The sequence below is a fragment of the Paramisgurnus dabryanus genome, chromosome 23, assembly GCF_030506205.2.
Source record: "Paramisgurnus dabryanus chromosome 23, PD_genome_1.1, whole genome shotgun sequence".
Taxonomy (NCBI): domain Eukaryota; kingdom Metazoa; phylum Chordata; class Actinopteri; order Cypriniformes; family Cobitidae; genus Paramisgurnus; species Paramisgurnus dabryanus.
The window spans coordinates 4,685,808-4,708,625 of NC_133359.1; the positions used below are offsets into that span (position 1 = coordinate 4,685,808).

The 22,818-nt window shown below is 34.6% G+C and overlaps 1 protein-coding gene across 2 annotated transcripts; it reads right to left on the minus strand.

The window, feature by feature from the left end:
• Positions 1-95: 95 nt before the first annotated feature.
• On the minus strand, positions 96-22,268 carry LOC135781633 (uncharacterized). 2 transcript variants are annotated; one of them, XM_065292242.1, is made up of 22 exons: positions 22,055-22,268; positions 19,664-21,449; positions 19,121-19,207; positions 18,046-18,148; positions 17,846-17,907; positions 17,065-17,095; positions 16,235-16,386; positions 14,539-14,695; positions 14,298-14,385; positions 12,131-12,181; positions 11,952-12,010; positions 11,806-11,877; positions 11,564-11,632; positions 11,262-11,345; positions 10,622-10,698; positions 8,746-8,836; positions 5,740-5,889; positions 5,112-5,220; positions 3,507-3,598; positions 3,211-3,339; positions 1,184-1,326; positions 96-754 (listed from the first exon to the last, which is right to left on the minus strand). In XM_065292242.1, exons 1-22 carry the CDS (start codon positions 22,065-22,067, stop codon positions 718-720), a joined length of 3,642 nt encoding a protein of 1,213 aa, XP_065148314.1. In that variant the 5' UTR covers positions 22,068-22,268; the 3' UTR covers positions 96-717. The 2 variants fall into 2 exon arrangements, with proteins under 2 accessions (XP_065148314.1, XP_065148313.1); XM_065292241.1 differs by having other exon boundaries at positions 19,664-21,452.
• Between the last annotated feature and the right edge of the window lie 550 nt (positions 22,269-22,818).

A 22,818-nucleotide genomic window follows, 5' to 3' on the forward strand; every position in this document is an offset into this window, starting at 1 on the left:
AAAAATATATTTATTGAGTGCAATGAACAGATACATTTAATTGATTTTTTAATACTAAACATGTAGCTGTAAACAAATATAATGACATGATGACAATATTTCACTGCTTTACTTTAAGTGTTACAATAGTAAGTAATATATTTAATAACTAATAAAAATATTCACTGTATGTAAAATCATTAACCCAACTTAAAAGATAATTAAAAATAACAAATGCAATTATGAGCCACATAAAAAAGTTACTAATATAAGTGCACTGCTAAAAACTAGTTTCAAGAAAAAATTTCTTAGTATTTTTGTTTTGTTTTCAGTAAAAATATCAAAAAATGCTTAAATTAAGACGCTTTATCTTGATGAGCAAAACGACCCAAGAAAATAAGTCTAGTTTTAGACAAAAAATATCTTGAACATTTTTCTTAAACACTAAATTCAAGAAAAAAATCAAGAAAAATTTGCTTACCCCATTGGCAGATTGTTTTGCTTGTTTTATGCACAAAATCACTTAAATTTGATATTTTTGGTGTAAAAACTAGACTTATTTTCTTTTTGCTCATCAAGAAAAAGCATCTTAATTTAAGAATTTTTAGATATTTTTACTGAAAACAAGCCAAAAAGTACTAAAATTTTTTTTTGAAAATCATTTTTTGCAGTGTGATGAAATAACTTTGGGTCTTTATCAAGTAGGATGCCTTTGGAAACGTCACACTTTCAGGAATTTTAAAGAACCATGGCTTCCTGAAAAGCTTCAATCCACCTATGAGAAAAAAATTTGTATATGAAATTATGTAAACTGCATATGCATTTGGCAAAAGCTTTGATCCAAAGCGACTTACACTGCATTCAAGCTATATTTTATATCCAATCCATTCTTTTCAATTGCATATAAATAGCACACCTTTTGAAAAGTTTTGCAATGCACAAGTCTAATTTTGCTTGCATATGATACATCAGTCCTTCCCGTTCACTTAGCACCACACATCTTTTCATGCTATTTACATGCAATTGATGAGAATAGGGCTTATTTTATTAGTATGTGTATTAACTGGGAATCAAACCCACACCTTTTGCGTTGCTAACACAATGCTCAGATACAGAAGCACTGAATGCTTGATAAAGAACAATTAAATTAGGGTTTGTTAGTATTGCATTAATCCAGGTAAGATATTTTCATATAACAAAGTACCTTTGACAGGCTTGGCTGTCATTTGCCTTGAAAATGTAGTAAAGAGTGTTTTTGTGGTAAAGTTGAAATTGCATCAAAGCTTCTGGATTCACAGATTTCAGAGAAAATCCAAGAAGTGGTTGACTTTCCAAAGCAGCTACATCCTGGAGAAAACAAAAGAAAGGCTTGTACATATTGATAGATTTGCTGTTTGTTTATTACAAAGAAAATAAGAGACATAAAAGGCAAATATTAGAAAGGAGAAATCCTGAATCCCTTCACTCCACACAGAATTGTTCAGTTACAAAATGAAAACATTAAAGCCTTTCAAATATTTAAGGGATCCAATTATGAAAAATCTTCATTTAAAAACAAAAATTATAAAGTTAAGTGTACTTTGTGAACGTTTTGTATTATCGCTGTAAAAAACAATAGAAACCAATCTGGGAAAACAATCATTAGAAACATTTACACACGACTGGCCACATTTACATCACAGCTATTTGGTGTTCAGAAACTCACCCGCCCAGTCTCGGTGATGTAATGAGAAATACGTAGGACATATAACTTTTACATTTATGCATTTGACAGACAATTGTATCCAAATTGACTTAAGGTGCATTCAAGGTACAGTATGACTCAATGACTGCACTGCAAAATAAAAAAATTCTTGTTATTTTTGTCTTGTTTTCAGTAAAAAATATATTTTTCTTGATGAGCAAAACGACCCAAGAAAATAAGTCTAGTTTTTAGACCAAAAATGGACCAAATTTAAGTGATTTTGTGCATAAAACAAGCAAAAAAATCTGCCAATGGGGTAAGCAAAAAAATATTCAAGAAAAATTCAAGAAAAATTAGCTTACCCCATTGGCAGACTTTTTTTGCTTGTTTTGATATTTTTGGTCTAAAAACTAGACTTATTTTCTTGGGTCGTTTTGCTCATCAAGACAAAGCATCTTGATTTAAGAATTTTTTTAGATATTTTTACTGAAAACAAGACAAAAATACTAAGAAATGTTTTTCTTGAAAACCATTTTTTTGCAGTGTGCATATTTTTTTGTCAATGGGAATGATGTACTATAAAAAAAACTCGATACATTTATGACATGTGTCACTTTAATCTATACAACCCCCTTTTTTAAATAATAATAACAAATTTTTGTTTTGGTATCTCAAAATTGTAAAATGGCAGACAGGGCATTAAGGCAACTGTTAAAAATCCAATATAAGATACTTTGAAATTATTTTATAACCTTTCCTATAAACACATTTCACGAATATCAGTCGTTTTGGGGATGTTATAGTAATTGAAAAATGTCTGTCTAATATTTGGATGTTCTCAAATGTCAAGGTACAATCACAATCATGGGGAATTTGTGAACTTCAATTATAAAGGGCCCCATTTATTCGTATCCACTGCAAAAAAAAAAAACTTGCCTACTTAGTATTTTTGTCTTGTTTTAAGAACAAATATTAAAAAATTCTTAAATCAAGATGCATTTTCTTGATGAGCAACATGACCTGAGTAAATAAGTCTATTTTTAGACAAAAATATCAAATTAAAGTGAATTCATGCCTAAAACAAGCAAAAAATAAAAAATAAAAAATCTGCAAAACAACTTTTTTTAAATTTTTTTTTAGAAAAAATTGCTTATTCCATTGAAAGATTTTTTTGCTTGTTTTAAGCAGAAATTCACTCCAATTTAATATTTTTTGTCTAAAAACTTTTTTGTCTTATAAATTTTCTCAGGTCATTTTGCACATCAAAAATGCATCTTGATTTAAGAATGTTTAGATATTTGTACTAAAAAACAAGACAAAAATGCTAAGAAAGTCATTTTTTTGCAGTGTAAACATGCCTGAATAACCAGTGTGCATTATTCAAACATTTAGGCCCCTCCCCTCGAACAACCTGTTAAAAGTCCCGCCCAACTTTTATGACAGAGTGTCTTTCAGGAATACATTAAATCATGTTTGTTTCAAGTTGAATTTGAACAGTTTTCTCTAGGTTGAAAAGACCATATATTTTGGGATTTATAAATGATTACCTCACTGGCAGCATATGTGTACAGAACTTTGTTCATGATGACAAACCAGAATCTTCTCCACTGTTTCTTATTGCCCTTCGTCCGCTCTAGGTAGCCGTTCATCGAGGATCCGTCCATATTAGCCGACACCTAAAATAAATCAATGAACAATGACAGGTATCAGTTAGGTCAGAGTTAACCAATCAGATCTAGTTTCAATGTGGACCAGATTTATGTCTCATATTAAATGTCTGAGTTTAGATCTAGCTGGCTTTGCTGGGAGTTAAAAGACAGTGTAAAAGTTGTTGGATTGTCACCTCTTTCAGTGCTGCTGGTTTTTTCTTTCCCTTTTTGTAGTGCAAAGATTTGCCATTGGGTGACAGAGCGGTATTGCTGGGTCCCTGGTCACCTATTTTTAGTAAAGAAACACATGATCTTATTTAACACAAACATACAGGTGATTACATAATTACAATTACACAGTGAACAAAGTCATTAATTTTCTGCTTTTTTTAAATGGTTGTATTTATAATTATTTAAATAATTTGGTACTCATTGTCATGGATCACAAGATGTACAAGCAATGCCAATATTATAGGTTTTGTGAAACGTGTCTTACACTGCAAAAAAAAAAATCGATTTTCAAGAAAACATTTCTTAATATTGCTTTTTCTTGAAGAGCAAAACAACCCAATTAAATAAGTCTAGTTTTTAGACCAAAAATATCAAATTTAAGTGATTTTGTGCACAAAACAAGCAAATAAACAAATAATCTGCCAATAGGGTAAGCAAATTTTTCTTGAATTTAGTGTTAAAGAAGTCTTTATCAGTAAAAATATAAAAAAATTCTTAAATGATGTATTTTCTTGATGAGCATAATGAACAAAAAAAATAAGTTGAGTTTTTAGAGAAAAATATACAATTTAAGCGAATTTGTGCACAAAACAAGCAAATAAACAAATAATCTGCCAATAGGGTAAGCAAATTTTTCTTGAATTTAGTGTTAAAGAAGTCTTTATCAGTAAAAATATCAAAATATTCTTAAATGAAGATGTATTTTCTTGATGAGCAAAATGAAAAAAAAAATAAGTCGAGTTTTTAGACAAAAAATATACAATTTAAGCGAATTTGTGCTGAAAACAAGCAAAAAAAGAAAAAAAAATCTGCCAATTTTTTTAATTTTTTGATATTTTTACTGAAAACAAGACAAAAATACAAAGAATTTTTTTCTTGAAAATCATTTTTTGCAGTGTATATAGCTGAAAATCATGATTTCCGGTTCTCCAAATCTATCAGTGCACTGCAAAGAATAACTTTCTTACTTAGTATTTTTTCTTTTTTTTTCAGTAAAAATATCAAACAATTCTTAAATGAAGATGTATTTCCTTGATGAGCAAAATGACCTAAAAAAATAAATCTAATTTTTAGACAAAAAATATACAATTTAAGCGAATTTGTGCTGAAAACAAGGAAAAAATAATGCAAATGGAATAAGAAAAAAGTAAACTTATTTCAAGAAAATTTTTCTTATTACTAAATTGGCAGATTTTGTTGCTTGTTTTAAGCACTAATTTACTTCAAGTTTATATTTTTTGTATAAAAACTAGACTTATTTTCCTAAATCATTTTGCTCATCTTCATTTAAGGATTTTTAGATATTTTTACTGAAAACAAGACAAAAATATGTTGTTTTTGCCTGTACCATATTGTGATCCATGACAATGAGTACCAAATTATTAAAATTTGATAAAAGCAGAAAAAATTATGACTTTGGATATCAAATGTACTTGCGATTATCTAATCACCCATATGCTTGAAGTAAATAAATGTAGGTATTGTGTGTGTGTGTGTGTGTGTGTGTGTGTGTGTGTGTGTGTGTGTGTGTGTGTGTGTGTGTGTGTGTGTGTGTGTGTGTGATGAACCTGAATTTCTCCTCTGCAGAACAGCAAAGCACAGATCACACACACGTTCATGCTGATTCTTCAGATATTTTAATGGATGCTTGTTACTCGAGCAGGCTTGACACACAACCTAAAGAAAGAAAATTCATATGTGCATGAGCACACATAAACCATCCTGTCAACAATTATTATGCTATAAAAGGATTAAAAGAAAGAGCATCTATGTTATGTACGACATTTAGGTCTCTTTCAGCCTTGTTTACATTGGTTTTATCTGTCAAGTGAACGGTTGGCCTCCCAAAAAAGCTTGCCTTATTTACTGATCAATCTCTTACAAAGAAGAGTTCATAGTAACAAGGGTGCTGGACTTTAAAGGAGTAGTCCACCCTAAAAATGGGTCCCATTGTCTTTTCATAGTTGGAAAAAAATGACTATAGGGACCGTTTTTGGGTGAACTACTCCTTCAATAACTCCCTATTTTCAAAATCTACTGAACGTTTTTACTCATGTAAAACTTTACCCTTCCCTGGTGAGAACTGACGCACAAGCGCTTTACCCCTGTTTACAGCGTTATTCATTTGTGATCAGATTACTGAGGATGGATTAAGCAGGGTCTTTGTTAAATGACAGCGGTACAAGATCTTCTCACCTTTCCACAAGCTCTACAGTGGTGACGTCTCCAGGTGAGGGTAAACTCACAGGTGCAGATCATGCACATGGTCGCCCGTTGGTCTGGGATCCATATTGGGGCTTTGGTTCCCAGCTGGGCATCATTATCTGTAACATCTTGGGTTACCTGCTATAGACGTGTCATCAAGGCAGCTTTAAACATTGACAGTTAACACCTTAGACATATCATTAAAGAAATATTTTAGGTTAAATACAACTGTCGAGAGCATCTGTGGTATGCTGTTGATTATCGGAGGCAAACTTGTCTGAATGGTTCTTTGGAGGCGGGGCTAGATTTTTAGGTGGATGAACTTCTAGTAATGTTTCAGCGGTAGGAATTTGCTTTTTGTGTAAAATGCTCAGTGCCGGTCTTTCCTATACGCAAAGTACGCAATTTGCATAGGGCCCCGCACCACTAGAGGGCCCCCTTGATCTCAGAATTATTTAAAACCATTATATCAAAGAAAAATTATTATTATGTTTAATGAAAACAAGACGCTATAATTTAAATAATTTGCAAACTTCCGAATTTGTGCGGGTTTTTAAAAATACTTAATGATTTCTTAAATCACTGATATGTACTCGGACAACATGCAGGCAGTTTCTCAATCCGAAGGCTGCAGCCTTCAGAGGTCACATTTGTAGGCTGCATATGCGTCATAAAAACGTATTTTAGAATATTAACAATTATAATGTTGACTATTATTCTTAGTTAATGGTTAATTGTTATATTATGCTTATTACTTGCAAATGAAATGCTTATTTAACTTAAATAAATCAGGCTTGATGACGTATGCAGCGCGCATATGCGACATGATCCGGAGGTTGCAGCCTTCAAATTTAGAAACGGCCGCGTGCATGACGCAGAAGAGTGATTTGGTAACGATGCGCATATTATATGCCCACCATTGATTTAAAACAAAGACAAAGCTATCCGTCTGGAGCAGAATAAAGGGAAAAAAACGTGAAGCAAGGGAACAAGATAAAGGATTTGCGCGAGCAGATTAAGTCAATGTAAAGACACGCGTCCTAGCATGGGGCGATTCAAATGACGCGAATTGGGTGACGCAATTGCCGCGAAAACACGCGCTTTTTCCTTTGAACTTCAAGAACGCGCTCTCGTGCAGGATAATTTGACGAGAGAGAGAGAGAGAGAGAGAGAGAGAGAGAGAGAGAGAGAGAGAGAGAGAGAGAGAGAGAGAGGTAAGAATGGTGCCCACGTCGAGAAAACTTAATAGAAGACTTGAAATTTGTAAAGGATTAAAGTATATGTCACTAGTTTAATTAGAGTATGTTAACTGGATAACACTGAATATAACTCATTGTATAGATAATAAAATAATGTATTTTGATTACATAAATCAAACCTAACTATATGATTGTAGCTGCTGACCAGCATAGGGAATCTCTATGGCTAATTTCTAAGACATGTTGCTGATACAGTACTTTGTGTTGTACCTTATCTTGTTAATTGAGTCTTTTTGGGCATCTCATGCCTAGAATTATTCAAGGAGATTGATTATTTTAACTTCCTTTAAAGTTTGATCAGTTGTGCATAAGGACATGTGCAACAAATGGATATAGGGTGTCAAACTCATAGATTTGCAATATTTAAAATCAGACACTATTTTTAAAATATTTGGGGTCAACCTCTGTGACAGCTTTAAAGGGACACTTCACCCATTTGCATTAAGCTTTGTATAGTTAGAACTCCAGTCATGTTTTTGAATGGTCATGCATCATTTCCTCAGTTGCCGCTGAGACTGGAGAAATACAGATTTCAGTGTTGCACATCCTTCTTTCAATGATGTAAAAATCATCATTTTGCATCATTGAAAGAAGGAAGTGCAATGTCTTTGTTGAGGGAATGAGACTACAAACACCCCTTTTCTCGGTCAAATAGGCACCAAATTCTAAATGTATGTTACATTTCGACTACAAATATAACACTTTCAATAAAGATTAATGTTTCTACGGGTGAAATGCTCTTTTAAAGCTGAAACTTATCAAATCCTATCAGAGGTCCAGAATGTCATTGAAACACACCAGTGGCTTTGCTGTCATCAGTATTAAACATGTTACCCCTCGAAGTACCCCTCCCCACAGAGCCCCCCCCACATAACAAATCCCAATTTAACCCCTGTGTATTAACAGTATGTATTTATATGTAATTTAATTTGATTCATTACATTCATTTAGATCAGGTTAATTTTTTAGTGCTTCTCACAACACATTTTAAATCAAAACAACTTATCAGCAAATACATGTTTCATGTTATAATCAGCAAGTTTATCAGTCAGGGTTTCAAAGTAATGTGCATATGGGAATATTATACAGCTATAAGATAATACACTATGTGGTTAGTTAACAACTAACTAACAGCAACATTGACTGGGTTTTACCCAGATAGCACAGGTACGTCTGTGAGATGTCTGGTAAAGATCTGGAGATCTGGAATACATCTGGTGTGTAAAAACATCTTATAAAGGAAAAGAGCTGCTTTACATACATTCTAAATCAAAAACGTCTTGCAGACATCTTCAATATGTCTATATGACATCTTTTAGGAGACGTCTCACAGACGTATTGCAGATGAGAAAACAATTTAAATAAGACATCTTGCAGATGTAAACGCAGACATCAAATAGACGTCTCCGAGATGTATGTGTGCTATGCTATAAGGGTCTGAATGCACTGACAGAGGGCCCCTCACAAAGCTTTGCTTAGGGCCCCCCAGCATCTAGGACCGGCACTGAAAATGCTTTACGGATAAATACGTCCTTTTCTTGATACTCTTGTGCTTGCATGTTGTGTATAAATCACCGGTTATACTAGATGTACATGTTAAACACTCATATATTTAAAGTTTGATGCATAAGTCGTTACATTGGAACCAATCCTATCAGATTATTGTTGAGGACTTTTAGTGGTTAAGTATTAGGGTTATACATTCTTAAATGTGTGACAAATGAATAAGTTGTTTTACCATCTCAGGGTTTTTAACTGAGTTGTCTTTGTTGTAATCTTCGATGGCAGTGGAAATCGCTTGCAGCCACTGATCTCGGCATACAGCAGAACTTTAAAAAATAAGAGTTTGGAGTTGGCAAAGGGTCAGATAAAGTTGCAAGGTACTTAAACTAGCCAGTAATATATAAGACCAATGTCTCAACCTGCATCTGAATATGCGTTTTTCCCTGCTATACAATATGTAACAAGCAGTACTGTATGTTAAATGAGAAAGGTATACGCAAACCTGTTGTTTCACGTGAGATTGTACTGTAATGTGTCAAACCAGTGTACACTTGCTATCCCCAAGGCCATAGTTGTTATTATCAAAATATACTTGTTTAACAACACCAAAGTTTATTGTTTTTGCAGTTTCTTGCCAAAAAATGTATTTTAAATATATGTTAAATACATTTTGGGGAAGGTAATGCTCAATTGAATATATTTTTGAATTTGGAAATATATTTAGTTTTAACCTTCATACATCAACATATATTTCAAAATGTATTTCGAGGGCAAGCAAATACATTTTTAATTTTACAACCCATATAGCAAAAAGTTATTCTTTACAAAAAATATTTTAAATATATGCTAAATCCAAGTTTATTTTCTTAAAGTATATGATTGAAGTTGAAAATATATTTAATTTGAACCTTTTTAAAACTGTTATGTTTACAGGTTCATATCATAAACAAAGTTTTTATTCCAGTGCGACATGAATATATTTCTTTGATTTGACTAAATGCTTTAAAATGTATTTATTTTTAAAATATATTTCAAAATATACAAAAAATGGCCCAAAAATGTATCGGTAAAAATATATATTTCTGTAAACATATTCCAAAATATATTTCTGTAAACAAATTCCAAAATATATTTCTGTAAACAAATTCCGGAATATATTTCTGCAAACAAATTCCGGAATATATTTCTGCAAACAAATTCCGGAATATATTTCTGTAAACATATTCCGGAATATATTTCTGTAAACATATTCCGGAATATATTTCTGTAAACAAATTCCGGAATATATTTCTGCAAACAAATTCCGGAATATATTTCTGCAAACATATTCCGGAATATATTTCTGCAAACATATTCCGGAATATATTTCTGCAAACAAATTCCGGAATATATTTCTGCAAACAAATTCCGGAATATATTTCTGCAAACAAATTCCGGAATATATTTCTGCAAACATATTCCGGAATATATTTCTGCAAACATATTCCGGAATATATTTCTGCAAACATATTCCGGAATATATTTCTGCAAACATATTCCGGAATATATTTCTGTAAACATATTCCGGAATATATTTCTGTAAACAAATTCCGGAATATATTTCTGTAAACATATTCCGGAATATATTTCTGTAAACAAATTCCGGAATATATTTCTGTAAACATATTCCGGAATATATTTCTGTAAACAAATTCCAAAATATATTTCTGTAAACAAATTCCAAAATATATTTCAGCAAATATATTTTTGGCAATTTTTTTATATTTTGAAATATATTTAATAATAATTTTTTGCCATATGGGAATGTTCGGCAACTGAAAAGCATTTTCGGTGTTCGGTTGAAAGTAAAAGGAGAGCATAAATTTGATAAAAAATTATGTTTTTGATGATGCCATCAAATAGCAACCAATGAGAGGTATGGATGGTTTATAAATGCCCCAAAAATTTTGGCAGTGTGGAAGCATTTTAAAGTGTCAGACAAGATGCATTTTCGGCCAAAAAGTTTTGGTAACCCAACATTCGATGCATCCTTATTTAAATAAACATATTTACAATATAAAGTGCTTAACAGTGTAAAACAGTGTATAAAATAATAAAGAATAATTTCTCACCTGGCAGACAGGATAAAAGATCGTTCAACACTTTCAATGTTCAGTTCATAATAGTCTTCCTGATAACGTTTACTAACCTGTGGACAAAGCAGGTTAATATAAAATATTATTGTATAAATATGAAAATGGTTTCAAATCACTATTTGTATACCTAAATACAAACATAACTGTTATAAAGAAACATTTATATTTAAATTGAAGAGCTGTTCAGCCTATAAAAAAGCAGATATTCAATACAAATGTTTGAGGCGAATATTGCATGTTTGGGACAATCACATTGGATCGCCCCTGCGCGAATTCATTCGCGTCTTTGCATTGACTTTGTATGTAATCTACTCATGCAAATAGTTAAATTTGCTTTTGGTGTGTTCACAGCATTACAATGGTTGCTTTTTCTCATTATTGTGATTCCGGTCTGCCACATTCACATGTGTATGAATTGAAGTAAATGGATCGAAATGTCCAATGTGACCGCGGTATTACGTGAAAGCGGCTCATAAATATTGGTGACTCATCTTGCACTACACAGATTTTCGCCCAATCAAATGCTCTCTCCATGCTAAATCCTACTGTTTAACAAAAATAGTGAAATAGTTTGTCTCTAAAAATATATTTATATATAAAAACATATAAATTTCACCTTCATTTCAGCCAAAGAAAGCATGTTGTTCACTCTGTAATTCCCAGATGGTAAAGGTGTGCTATACAGGAGACCGTCATTAAACTGTAAATGAGCAAAAAACATTATTACAAACCAAGTATTTTAATTAACATTAATACAGATTTATACAGTAGATCAGATTGCACGACAATGACCTGATCGTCATATGAGATAAAAGATAATAAAAAACAGTCTGCATGGGCTAAGCATGATAAATACAAAAAATACTGTCGTCATTGTTGACATAAAATTCAATTAAATGTGGATTAATTGTCACTTACTAAAAAGAACATTCGAGGCTGCATCACTTTCCTTGAGGATTTCATCAGGATTCCCTCCTTTAACAAAACCTAAGCACAAATACTTTAGGATTACGTTTCTAAAGGACTGCGAATCACTGAATTTGCAAGGCTATAAAACACTTGTACATTATCTGGTTTAAAGTTACCACTGACATTACAGCACCTCCACTGAATTATCTTTAAACTTTGAGATTATGTAAGGGTGAATTTTGTGAATGTACCCGTCCTGGCTGGACAATGACATGTTGTCCAACGAGTCGACACTGAACCTCATAGAGCTTCTGAAAGTTATCCTGTTCGAAAATAACATTTCAATTAATCTATAACGAAGAATAATAAAGAATAATCATTTTTACTTATTACGTACCTCTTGTCTTACGATTTCATTCGCATGATTGGCCACCTCCTTTACTATCACCAAAGCAGCTGTTAAGATTTAAAAAAAGTAAAAAAATGATATTATTTTTCAAATAAAACTATTCAGGATTAAGGTTTTGTGGCATGTATTCAAAACAAAGCATATTTTATATAATTTAATATTTTTACCTTCAGCATTTTTGTAGTCTGGAGAATCTTCATCAAGATGGTTTAAATAAGCTGGAAGAAAAAAACAAAAAATGCATGTTTGGACTGTATTATAATCACAAACAGAAAGCTTAAATAATCCCTGTTTAGTTTAGATTAGTTTACATAATCAGTGAATTATTGCAGACATTTTTCACATTGTTGTACTGTTTGCTCAACCTAAAGACACGAAAATACGCGGCCAAACAAATCAGAATTTGTATTATTTCATAAGATTATGTGGTACATAGATACGTCATTCGACCGCTCCGTATATGTAGACATATCTGGCATTTTGGCATTTTAGTTGCAGACGTCACTCAAACTTTTCCAGGATACCACAACATTGCACAACCTCTGATTAGTAAACTTGGCAGAGATTATATTCCCGAAAAAAGGTGTGAATGTATACAGGTAACTTAATATTACAGGTTATTCAACTATAATAACTTTTAGAGGCAGTTTCCTAGACAGGGTTAAGTTTAAGCCAAGACTTTTTAGGAAACATAATTTACAAAAAGCATTACTGGTGTGCATCTTGAGACAAAAACAATGTCAATGCAAGCGGTTTTCAGTTAAGACAACTCAAACATGCAGTTTAGTCTTGAAGTAGACTTAATACCTGTCCAGGAAACTGTCCCTTAATTTTGTGTTAGCAAACACTTTTGTCTTTGTGTATCGTGTTAGTTAAACAATTGTAATGTTTGGGTCAACAACATTTTTATAACTACAGTTGTAGACACACAGTCGGCTTGCTCTTCAGTATTTACAGACCGTGTGTCAGGGTTGCCAGATTTGCGAAACAAAACCAACCGAATGGCCAAATAAATCTAGCACCTTAGCTAGCCCAAATACACTTTACTTTTATTCAAAATGTATTTGTTTATCTAGCCAATAAAAACGAAACCCTGGCATCAATATTTAACCCGGAGCTAAAGCAATTCACATGACCAGTTTTAAAGTGATCATTGCAGACTTGGCAACACCGGTTAAAGCGATAGTTCACCAAAAATGAAAATTCTGTCATCATTTACTCACCCTCAGGTTGTTACAAACCTGTATGAATTTCTTTGTTCTGCTGAACACAAAGTTAGAACTTTTGACGAATGTTTCTAAACAAGAAGATCTGGGGCACCATTCACTACCATAGTACTATTTTTTCCTACTATAGAAGTCAATGGTTTTAACTGTTTCCAGCTTGATTGCAAATATCTTCCTTGATGTTTAGCAAAACAGAAATTTATACACCTATGATGATAACAGAATTTTCATTTTTTGGTGAACTATCCGCCTTGGACTGTTCCAATATGGCAGATTACTTGCGTATTGCTAATGACATACAGTACTGCGCAAAAGCCACCGCCACCACCAGCTTTATTGTTTTAGCAAAGTTTATTTTTCACTTTTTTTATTAACTCTTTCTTGAGTTATCTCGTCAATTAAGAGAAAACATTTGCATAAAAAAGGTGTTCCCCATGAATTTTTATGTTAATCTGCAATACCGCGATGATCCACTTTATACCCAATTTATGAAAAAACTGAAGCCAAAACGTTATTTACTAATTTTAAACTCTGTGTATAATTTGACTATCGTTCTGAATCTGATCTCTAACAACACTCCTTCATAAAAATGCAAGTATTTCAGCTTTTTGCTAAAAAATTATTTAATTATTTTTAAAGCAAAATGCCCATATTTAAGAGTTTATAAGCAGAGAAAAATATATAGATAGGATGAAACGTTTTTTTCCCTGTTTTGTTTGTTTGTTTGTTTGAAAGCAGAGGATCTGTTCTTTCATTTGATATATTTTTATGTTTATATATTTTAAGAAGAAAAAATTGTGAAACTTTTGCAAAAATCACAAAAAATGCTGGCAAGCAACTTTTCAAAAAATGGCTTGCGGGGAATGACTTAATATATAAACAGAAATACAGGAAATATGTACACAAAATTAAAAACAAAAATTTTCAGAACTAAATGTCTACACACACACACACACACACACACACATACACACACACAAACATATATACCTATAAAATCCCACAGACAACCAGAACACCCCACTTATAAGTTACTAAATAGCACCGCCCTGGGCACCACCCATTTTTTTAAAATGTTACGATCTATTTTAGGTGTAAAAATGCTCACCGGTCAGTAGAAGTTGATACTGTGGAATTCTCTGAATGGGTTTAAGCATGTAATGTTTCACTGCCAGGTTAGCACAGCATGGGTCGCTCTGTATCAGAAAGTCAAAGAGATGCCCGAGGGGAATTTTTGTCAGTACTTCAAGGAAAATCGGCATACTATTCACATCTGAACAATGGTTGAGACGTAACTAGGTTAGCAATAGGAACCAAACCGAAAAAACAGGTCGGAGTGGTTTTGTTACCTCAAATTCACGGACGACTTTGGCAAACGCTGGGTTTTTCCGACATTGCTCTTCCAGAAGAGCCACATTCTTGTCGAACTCGCGGATATAAGTAGAGTACATTTTAAGGTATGGTCCTTTCTTCACAAATATGTCTGCTACGGCACAGTGCTCGTTCCTGTTGGACAATAAAACATCATCATTATGTGTGTCTCAAAAATGGTTTGACACAAAAAAGTGAATGGTCAAAATTCAAATTCATGGATCTGGGAAATTGTAGGCACTTGTAGGCTAAATTACTATCGGCATATTTCTTTGTCTTGTGACATGGCCCCTTTATGTTTTACGTACGGCCCAAAATGTTGAACTGAGTCATCAATGATGGTATAAGTATCACTAGCTGCGTTTCCATTGCAGATTTGCGCAAAACTTAGCGTTATTTTCAAAATGTCAACAAAATATTTGCGAAATTACGCATTAATCGACTGAAAGGTAGTTTTTCCTCAAGCGAGAAGTCATTTCAAATATCACGTTGACTGATGTTGGTAGGTTTACTAATATCACATCCACCACACTAGGCATTATTTTTAACCGTAGGAGCGGCAACGAATAAGTGTTTCTTGGAGGTAATAGTACATTATTTTAATTCAAAAGAGATGTAGGAGTGATATCCGAACATTATTGGATATGAAAACCTCTCATGCTCACGCGGTAGAGGCGTCAAGCGCGAGTGATTTCAATGTTAAGTCAATGTGAAGACGCGTTGACGCTTGCATGGAGGGCTTGTGGCGCGAATGAGGCGTTAAGCGTGGAGCGATAGATGCGATTCCGCCTCATTTGCGAATTGAGCTATGCCACAGGAAACGCGCGGGTTGAAATTTTTTTACTTTGTCAGAAAAACGCAGCGCGTTAACCAATCAGGAGCCTGCTCTATTAGTGACTTGATTACAGGAAGCGAGCAGAGTCACAGAAGCCCCTCCCATGACGCAAATTTCCGCGTGAATGTCTCGATGACTAGAATTTCAAGCGTGGCTTTCACGTACAAATGACCCTCTTGGGTCTTGAGTCTGCGCAGTAGCGATTTCAGGACCAGTCCTGGGCAGTAGTGAGCAGGAAGTAAATCTGCGAAATCAAGGCCCCGCCCTCGCAGAATGCGCATATCACAGCTGTCAAACATGACATCACACCACCGTTTTTTTATAGTATTAAATAACTTACTAAAAACAAACTTTTTAAAAAAACAAACACTTGAATTTACATCCGCGTGATAAAAATTACAGGAAACAGCTTCGGAAAAAAGATAATTGAAGTGTAATTCAATTGTTTAGTTGGTCTCAAGTCCCATTGAATTACATGGGGGAGGCGGGGCTTATGACCTATACTGGGACTGGTCACTGGACTTTTCAGGGCTTGTGCGGCACGCTTGGACTTACTTGCATCAAGTGACCTGAAAATGCAAAAAAACTGTTTCCATTGGAGTTTTGCGAAATCCACCTATAACACTGGCCGTATTTAATTTGCGCAATTTAAAGGTTAATGGAAACGCATCTATTGGCAATCTAAAAGTGGCATCTAAAAAACCATGATACTTCATGCAACTTCTCTTTATTTTATAAATGACATTTAACCAACTGGTGTGATTCCGGTTCTGCAAGACTGACTCTATTATAAAATGTGAATATGAAGTTATGCAGGGTTTTTGTTGATGTTTCATTACCAGTGAGCGACTCGTTTTTCCAGCTCTTTCAACAGGTTGCAATTCAGTTCGTAAAGCGTTGGCAAAGAGCACAAGATCTGATTCAAGACTCGCTCGTCAATCACGGCTTTCCCCGTCTGACAGGAGGCTTTTAACACAGCTTCACGAAAATCCTGTGGAGCACAATTTAAGAAAACTGTGAGAAAATCATTAGCCATAAAGCCCCGATAACGGCAACAGATGTTTGCAAGATCTAAAAGAAAGGCTAACAAAAAAATACAATTTTTAAACAAATATTATGGTCACTCTTTTCCACATACAGAAAGCAAATGTGCAAAAAGTTTTTTGCTTGCATTGAAATGTTGTTTGATCATTGTTAAAATGATCCCTGTTTACACAAATGCATTAAGGTTTTAAAAACTCTGTATTGTGCATGTCAGGCCAGTAGTTGGCGATGAACATACGCATGATCCTCACATCAACATTTTCACAAATTTGCATCTTTACACTGAGACAATACTGGTATCCTTCTTAAAAACATGCACGCTATCCAAAGCCATTTTAAAGCTAAAAGAGCCAGAATATTATTTAATATAACTTCAACTGTGTTTGGCTAAATGAAGAAAGCCACATACACCTAGGATGGCTTGAGGGTGAGTAAAATATGGGCTACATTTCGCTGATGCTCACAGAAAACATATGAAGTATAAGGAGCAGATTTAAATTGTGCCCATGTGACTGCGTAAACAGGCATATAAGCCGGGCTTTACTTAGGACGTTATGTAACGTCTCCTACATAACATGACTGCGGCTAAACCACTTAAACAGGATATAATATACAGTACACTTACAATATGCAGGAGTTTCAGTACACTCACGAATCTGTAAACAAATAAAACATACAAATGAATGAAATAGTTCACACACACAAAAAATACTCCTGTTAAATGGCACCAATTATGTAAAATCCACATTTACATTTTGACATAAATGTTTGCTGGCAGTGTGTGAACACAACCACATTTTTTTTTTATCTTTAGACATGCTGTTTTGATTTTCTTATCATTGTGACGTCACACTGATAAAGCTCCACCCACGGCCACTGACTGACAGTCCTGGATTACCATATACGCTGTCTGCCATATCTCAATAGTGAGATTGTATTGTCTCAGACCGTATTCACAGAAATCAGATATTTTTTAACTAAAATGGCTCACTGTCTGTTGGTTAGGGAGTGCGGAGCTGTATTTCATTTACATTTAAAGGTACAGACACAAAAACTCCCACCCAATTTTGACATGCTATAATAAATGATCTGTGGGGTATTTTTAGCTGAAACTTCACAGACGCATTCTGGGTGGGCACACCGTAGACTGAGATATTATATCATGTAAAAATTTGCATATTAGGTCCCCTTTAATTAATCACCATATCCTTTTTAATAACTCTAACTTTAAAATAAAGTATGGTACTTTTTGGCATATCAAATCATTTGACTGTACAAAACAAAAGTCGTATGGACAATTATTATAAAGACTGTGCTTTTAAAAACAACAGATCACATGAATTTATGAAAATTAATAACTTCTTAAAACAAGAATTAGTCTAAATGTCAAAACAAAACAGACTTACATCTTCTCCGAAGTCATGATTTCATTGACAATGTGTTCAACCTTGTTCTTCTTAGCGTCAATCTAAATAGAATTAAAACATTTGTTTATATTCTTTTGTACCAATTGTCTTAAAAAAAAAAAAAAAACATAAGAATAACATTATATTTTATGTACTGCAAGTGTTGCTTCTGTAACAAATAATGAATCTAAATACGATACCCGTCTCTCTATAATGGTGGGGTTATCTTCATCTTCCTCTAGGCTGCTTTCATCTTCCTCTGAATGAGTGTCGTTAAATTCGTCCATTTCATCAAGTGCATTTCTAAAGAGAAACAGATTTTAAAGTCCACAGGAACTGAAAGAGTGTCATGAAAATCTCAAAACACCACATGAAGAGCTCAAAAAATTAGATAATGACCAAAATGCTCTTGGTACGTATTATATTGTCATGAAATACTTTGAGTCAAATCAGCTTAATCCCAGCCGTAGGTCATTGAGAAATACTGGTTTGTTCCATTTAACGTCATGACCACTTTTCAGCAAAAATCATTGGATGTCCGACGGCCCGTATATCAAGGTGCAAGTTTTTACCTTCAAATTCAAGGACTAAATGTGGGGACACATTTCAAGTGAAAGCAAGGTTACATTGTGTCATCTTTTAAGATACATTGTTACAGTTTCCTTTCGAGGGAACTCGTGCTGCGTCACTGCGGTGACACTTTGGGAACGCCTCCAGGGGTAAGTGTGTCTGAATGTGTATATCAAATTCAACCAATGGTGAGGCTTAACTACAAAGACAGGGTGACGTGGGAGTCAGGAAGTATAACGCTATCTGAAATATTGTCAAAGACAGCGTTACAGGGACGCAGGAAGTATGGCAAGGGAGACGCAGCGTCTCGTTCCCTTCTCAGGGAACAACTGTTACATACGTAATCTGAGATGTTCTCATGTGTCAAAAACAACTATGCAAAAAATAATTTTGGTATAAATCAACATTTATGCATATTTTCAAAAACTTCCCAGGGGCTTGATTTGTCCCCCCAGATTCACAAACTTGCAAGGATTTCAGGGACCTGTGGGAACCCTGCTGAAAACATTTTCAAAAGTGGAGATTTATGCATGCACTTGGAGGGATTTGCAGCTAAATTTAAATCATGGTATATAACAACAGTGAAACATAATCACATTCCTTTGAGTGTCTAAATTCTGTTTTGAAAGTAAAACCAGATCTACAACTACTGGCTAAATCTCCCATGAACACGTAAATGAACCTTATAGACTTAAGTTTATGTACCTTTGATGAAGCTCCTGCTGTTCTGAGTCTGTGGGGTTTTGAGAGTACACTTCTGGATATTCATAAAGGCCATCGTCTTCATACATGCTAAGAGGAGCCAAAAAACGAATTAGTCCAGTCTTACCTTAAAACAGTATTTGCTTATAATGTATGTGATCCTGTTTGTGAAATCCAAAGTCTCATAATCTTATTATAAATAATAATAGCATCAAAGTTTGATTTCACATTGATTTCAATATTTGATCTTACTCAGTCCTATTTTTGAGGGCCACTATACATTGTAAAACCTGAAAAGTTAATTTAACTCAAAACCATTTCAGGAAACAGATTGAACTTATTTGCATATGACTCAATATATTTAAGTTCACAGTACTCATATGTATTTGTTTAAAAACTTCAATGGTTTAAGGCAATCTGTTTCCTCAAATGATTTGAGTGAACTTATTAGGTTTTACAGTAAAACAGATCCATAACTGGTGGTTAAATGATGGTTTAACACTTGGTTACTTAAAATGTATAGATTCCAAAGTGTATACTATGTACCTTTGAAGAAGCTCCTGCTGCTTTTTGGAGTTTGTTGGGTTTTCAAAGATCACATCTGGATAGTCATAAAAACCATCGTTTTCATACATGACTGTCTGGTTTTGACAAGTATTGGTGACCTCTACCTGTGTGGTGCTAAGATGAGGCAGATATTCATATTCTGCCACATCATCATACACATGTTCATCATCTACATGTATGTCAAGGTCGTCTCCATCAACACTTTGCTCGATTTCTCTGTTATTCCAATTTTTTATTCTGTCAGCGTGACCGTTGAGCATCGGTCTTTCAGGGGGGACCTGGTTTTGGATTTCTTCCGAATAAAACTCAGCGTCCACCGACTGCTCGTTCCTAACCGTAGGGAAATCAAGGTCCTGTCTATTTTTGGTGGGCACCTTTTTATCGCTAAAGTCAAGGTGTACAATCTTTAGGAAGGAGGATTTCTTTACACCATCAGGCCTAAGCAAGTCCACTGAGGATAAGGACCTGGATTTAGGTTTGAGGTTCACTCTGGGATTCTTGCTTGGAGTGACGTTTCCTTTAGGATTGGCTGGTGGTTTCACTTCTGCATCTGTTATGACAACACAATCTTCGTTTTTAATTTCAGGCATAGGACTTCTGATCATATTTGTTTTGTTTAAAAGTCCATCTACTGAATGTTCTGTTGTCCCAATGTTCCCAAAATCAGGTCTGGGTTTTGGGGGAACCCTCCTCCATATAGGATATTGATTTCCATCAACATGTACATCCAGATTTTGTGCTTTAACCTCAGTCCCCCGTGTAGAAACACTTTGGCGAGCGTCTTGGGTTTTATTTTGTTGCAACCGAGGGATCTTCTGGCGTGGGGTGGGTATCGGAGTTACCCACCTATCATTTTGGTTTTCTTTAAAGTCCCTAGTACCTTTGCTCTCACTAGTATGTCCTACCTTGGTAATATTAACCTCTCTCATGAACACATCTGTATTGTTTAAATCCACAGGTGAGCCAGTACGACTCCTGGTAGGTCCCATTGACTCTTGACGGACACCGTTGGGTTGTTCCATCTTAGCTTTACGCAGGACCGCTACAGGTTTCCTTAAAGGTTGCATTTCATCTGGATATTGACTACGATGTACATCCTCCCTTGAGATTCTACATTCATAGAGTTTGGGGGTCGGCATACTATCAACAGGTGAAGTAATGCCAGAACCAATGTTCTGTTGTATTCGGGAAGCTGGCATCTCAATGTTTTTCCATTTCGGAATGATGCTCTGATTTGCCTTCGAATAATCCGAGTTCTGAATCTGAGGTTTTTCATGCTGTTGGGAATTATTATTATTATTTGATGAACCATATCCCGAGAAGCTCTTGGATAAGGTGGGCGTGGATAGAGTCTTTCTGGCAACTTCTTTCGTACCAGGACACCTTTCGTGTTGAAGAACTTTATGGTTGTTGTCCTTTGATGCAACACAATCTGCACAATTTCCATCATTGCAAACACAAATCGGAATTACGTAATCCCACACCTCCACATGCGTTCCATTCCTGATATTAAGAAGTCCAACGTTCCTCGTAGCATCAGGCTTTTGCTGAAGACGAGCTTGGTGCTCAACCTTGAGAGGTTTTGAGTTAAAGGCATGAGGGGGAATATTGGAGAGGCACGGCTTTGGTGCCACGGCAGGCTTTTCTTTCTGTTCAACAGCCGGTGAGGAACGTTGTTGATAAGCAAACAATCTCGAAGCAAGCTCTGTTTGCACTGCTGCCGGTTTCACGCTTGGTTTTGGTGCCAAGGGTGGTTTCTGCACACCTGCTGGGTGACAACAATCACAATAGGCATGAACATAAAGGGAACTTTGTGCCTATCTATAATGTAATCATGAAAACAACATGGCTGACTTCCTGTAATGCTGTTACTGTAAAATTTAGTCTTGAAATACTTCCTGTAATATAATTTTATTATGTACAGTTAAGTGTGTGTATTGTTTGTGCAATGACAATAATGTACTCTAATGGACTTAATAGTGTATAGTATCATTTTAAAAACCACCAGACTGTCATTTTCAGTTTCAATATTGATGCACCATAGAAATTGTCTGGAAAGTCTTAAGTTTAACTAAACACCATCACTAAAGATTTTTTTTTCAAGAAATCTACTATATTCTGTAATAATAAATCTACCACTTAAAATACCTAACTTAGATTTCAGACATACATATACTTTGCCTTACAATGACATGACAACCTAGCTGTTCATGAGAAATCAAAATAAAGTTTTCTCGTTTGTTATTATCTGCACATATATATATCATTAAACCTGTCTTCATTAAAATCCACTTTAAATCAAACATTAGTTTACTTTAGTTTTGTAAATCCTCTGTTAAATCATTCTTTAAAATCGCAAAATTCACTCACCTGCTCTCTTCATCTTCTCTGACGTCACTTATTCATAACATGTAAACACCGCCGACTTTCCTTCGTGTTTGTTTTTCGTGTACATGTTTTTTCATAGTTTAAAGCCAAAATCCATACGATATTTACAGTAATGTATGATGAGGAAAGGCTAAAACTCGTTTAGTTTCGGAAAGGGCGGGTTATTCCGATAACGAGCACTGCCTACTGCTTTGTAGTAATCCATTGTATTAGATATGTTCGACTTCATGCAGTGCAGCAAGAAACGACAAGCGCATGACATCAAAGTAACGCGAGAGCGATTCGAAATAACGCTTCTCCGTATGGTTTCTCGAATCGCTCTCGCGGTACTTTGACGTTTCTTGTGGCGCCGCATGAAGTCGAACAAGCCTATTGTGTCTGTGGCCGTTTCTCAATCTGAAGGCTGAGGAGGTCGCATATGTAGGCTGCATACGTCATCAAGCCTGGTTTATTGTAGTTAACTGAGCATTACATTCGCAAGTCATAAACATATTATAACAATTTACAATTAACTAAGAATATTATTAAACTTTATAATTGTTAATATTATGAAATATGTCAGTTCTGATGACGTATGGAGCCTAGAAATGCCATCTCCGGAGGATGTGGCCTTCGGATTGAGAACCGGGCCGGCCTGTGTGCGTTGAACTTAAATTAACAGAGTTCAAAACAAACTTTCCATATATTATGAAGTTACATACTTATACTTTCTCCCGTTTATTTTATTATTTTTTTTGCTGACGACA

Coding starts and splice junctions, on each gene's coding strand:
- LOC135781633 (XM_065292241.1), bottom strand. Junction 11,633..11,805: donor TCATTGTCCAGCCAGGACGG/GTACATTCACAA, acceptor ATTTGTGCTTAG/GTTTTGTTAAAGGAGGGAAT. Junction 755..1,183: donor GACAGCCAAGCCTGTCAAAG/GTACTTTGTTAT, acceptor TTTTTCTCATAG/GTGGATTGAAGCTTTTCAGG.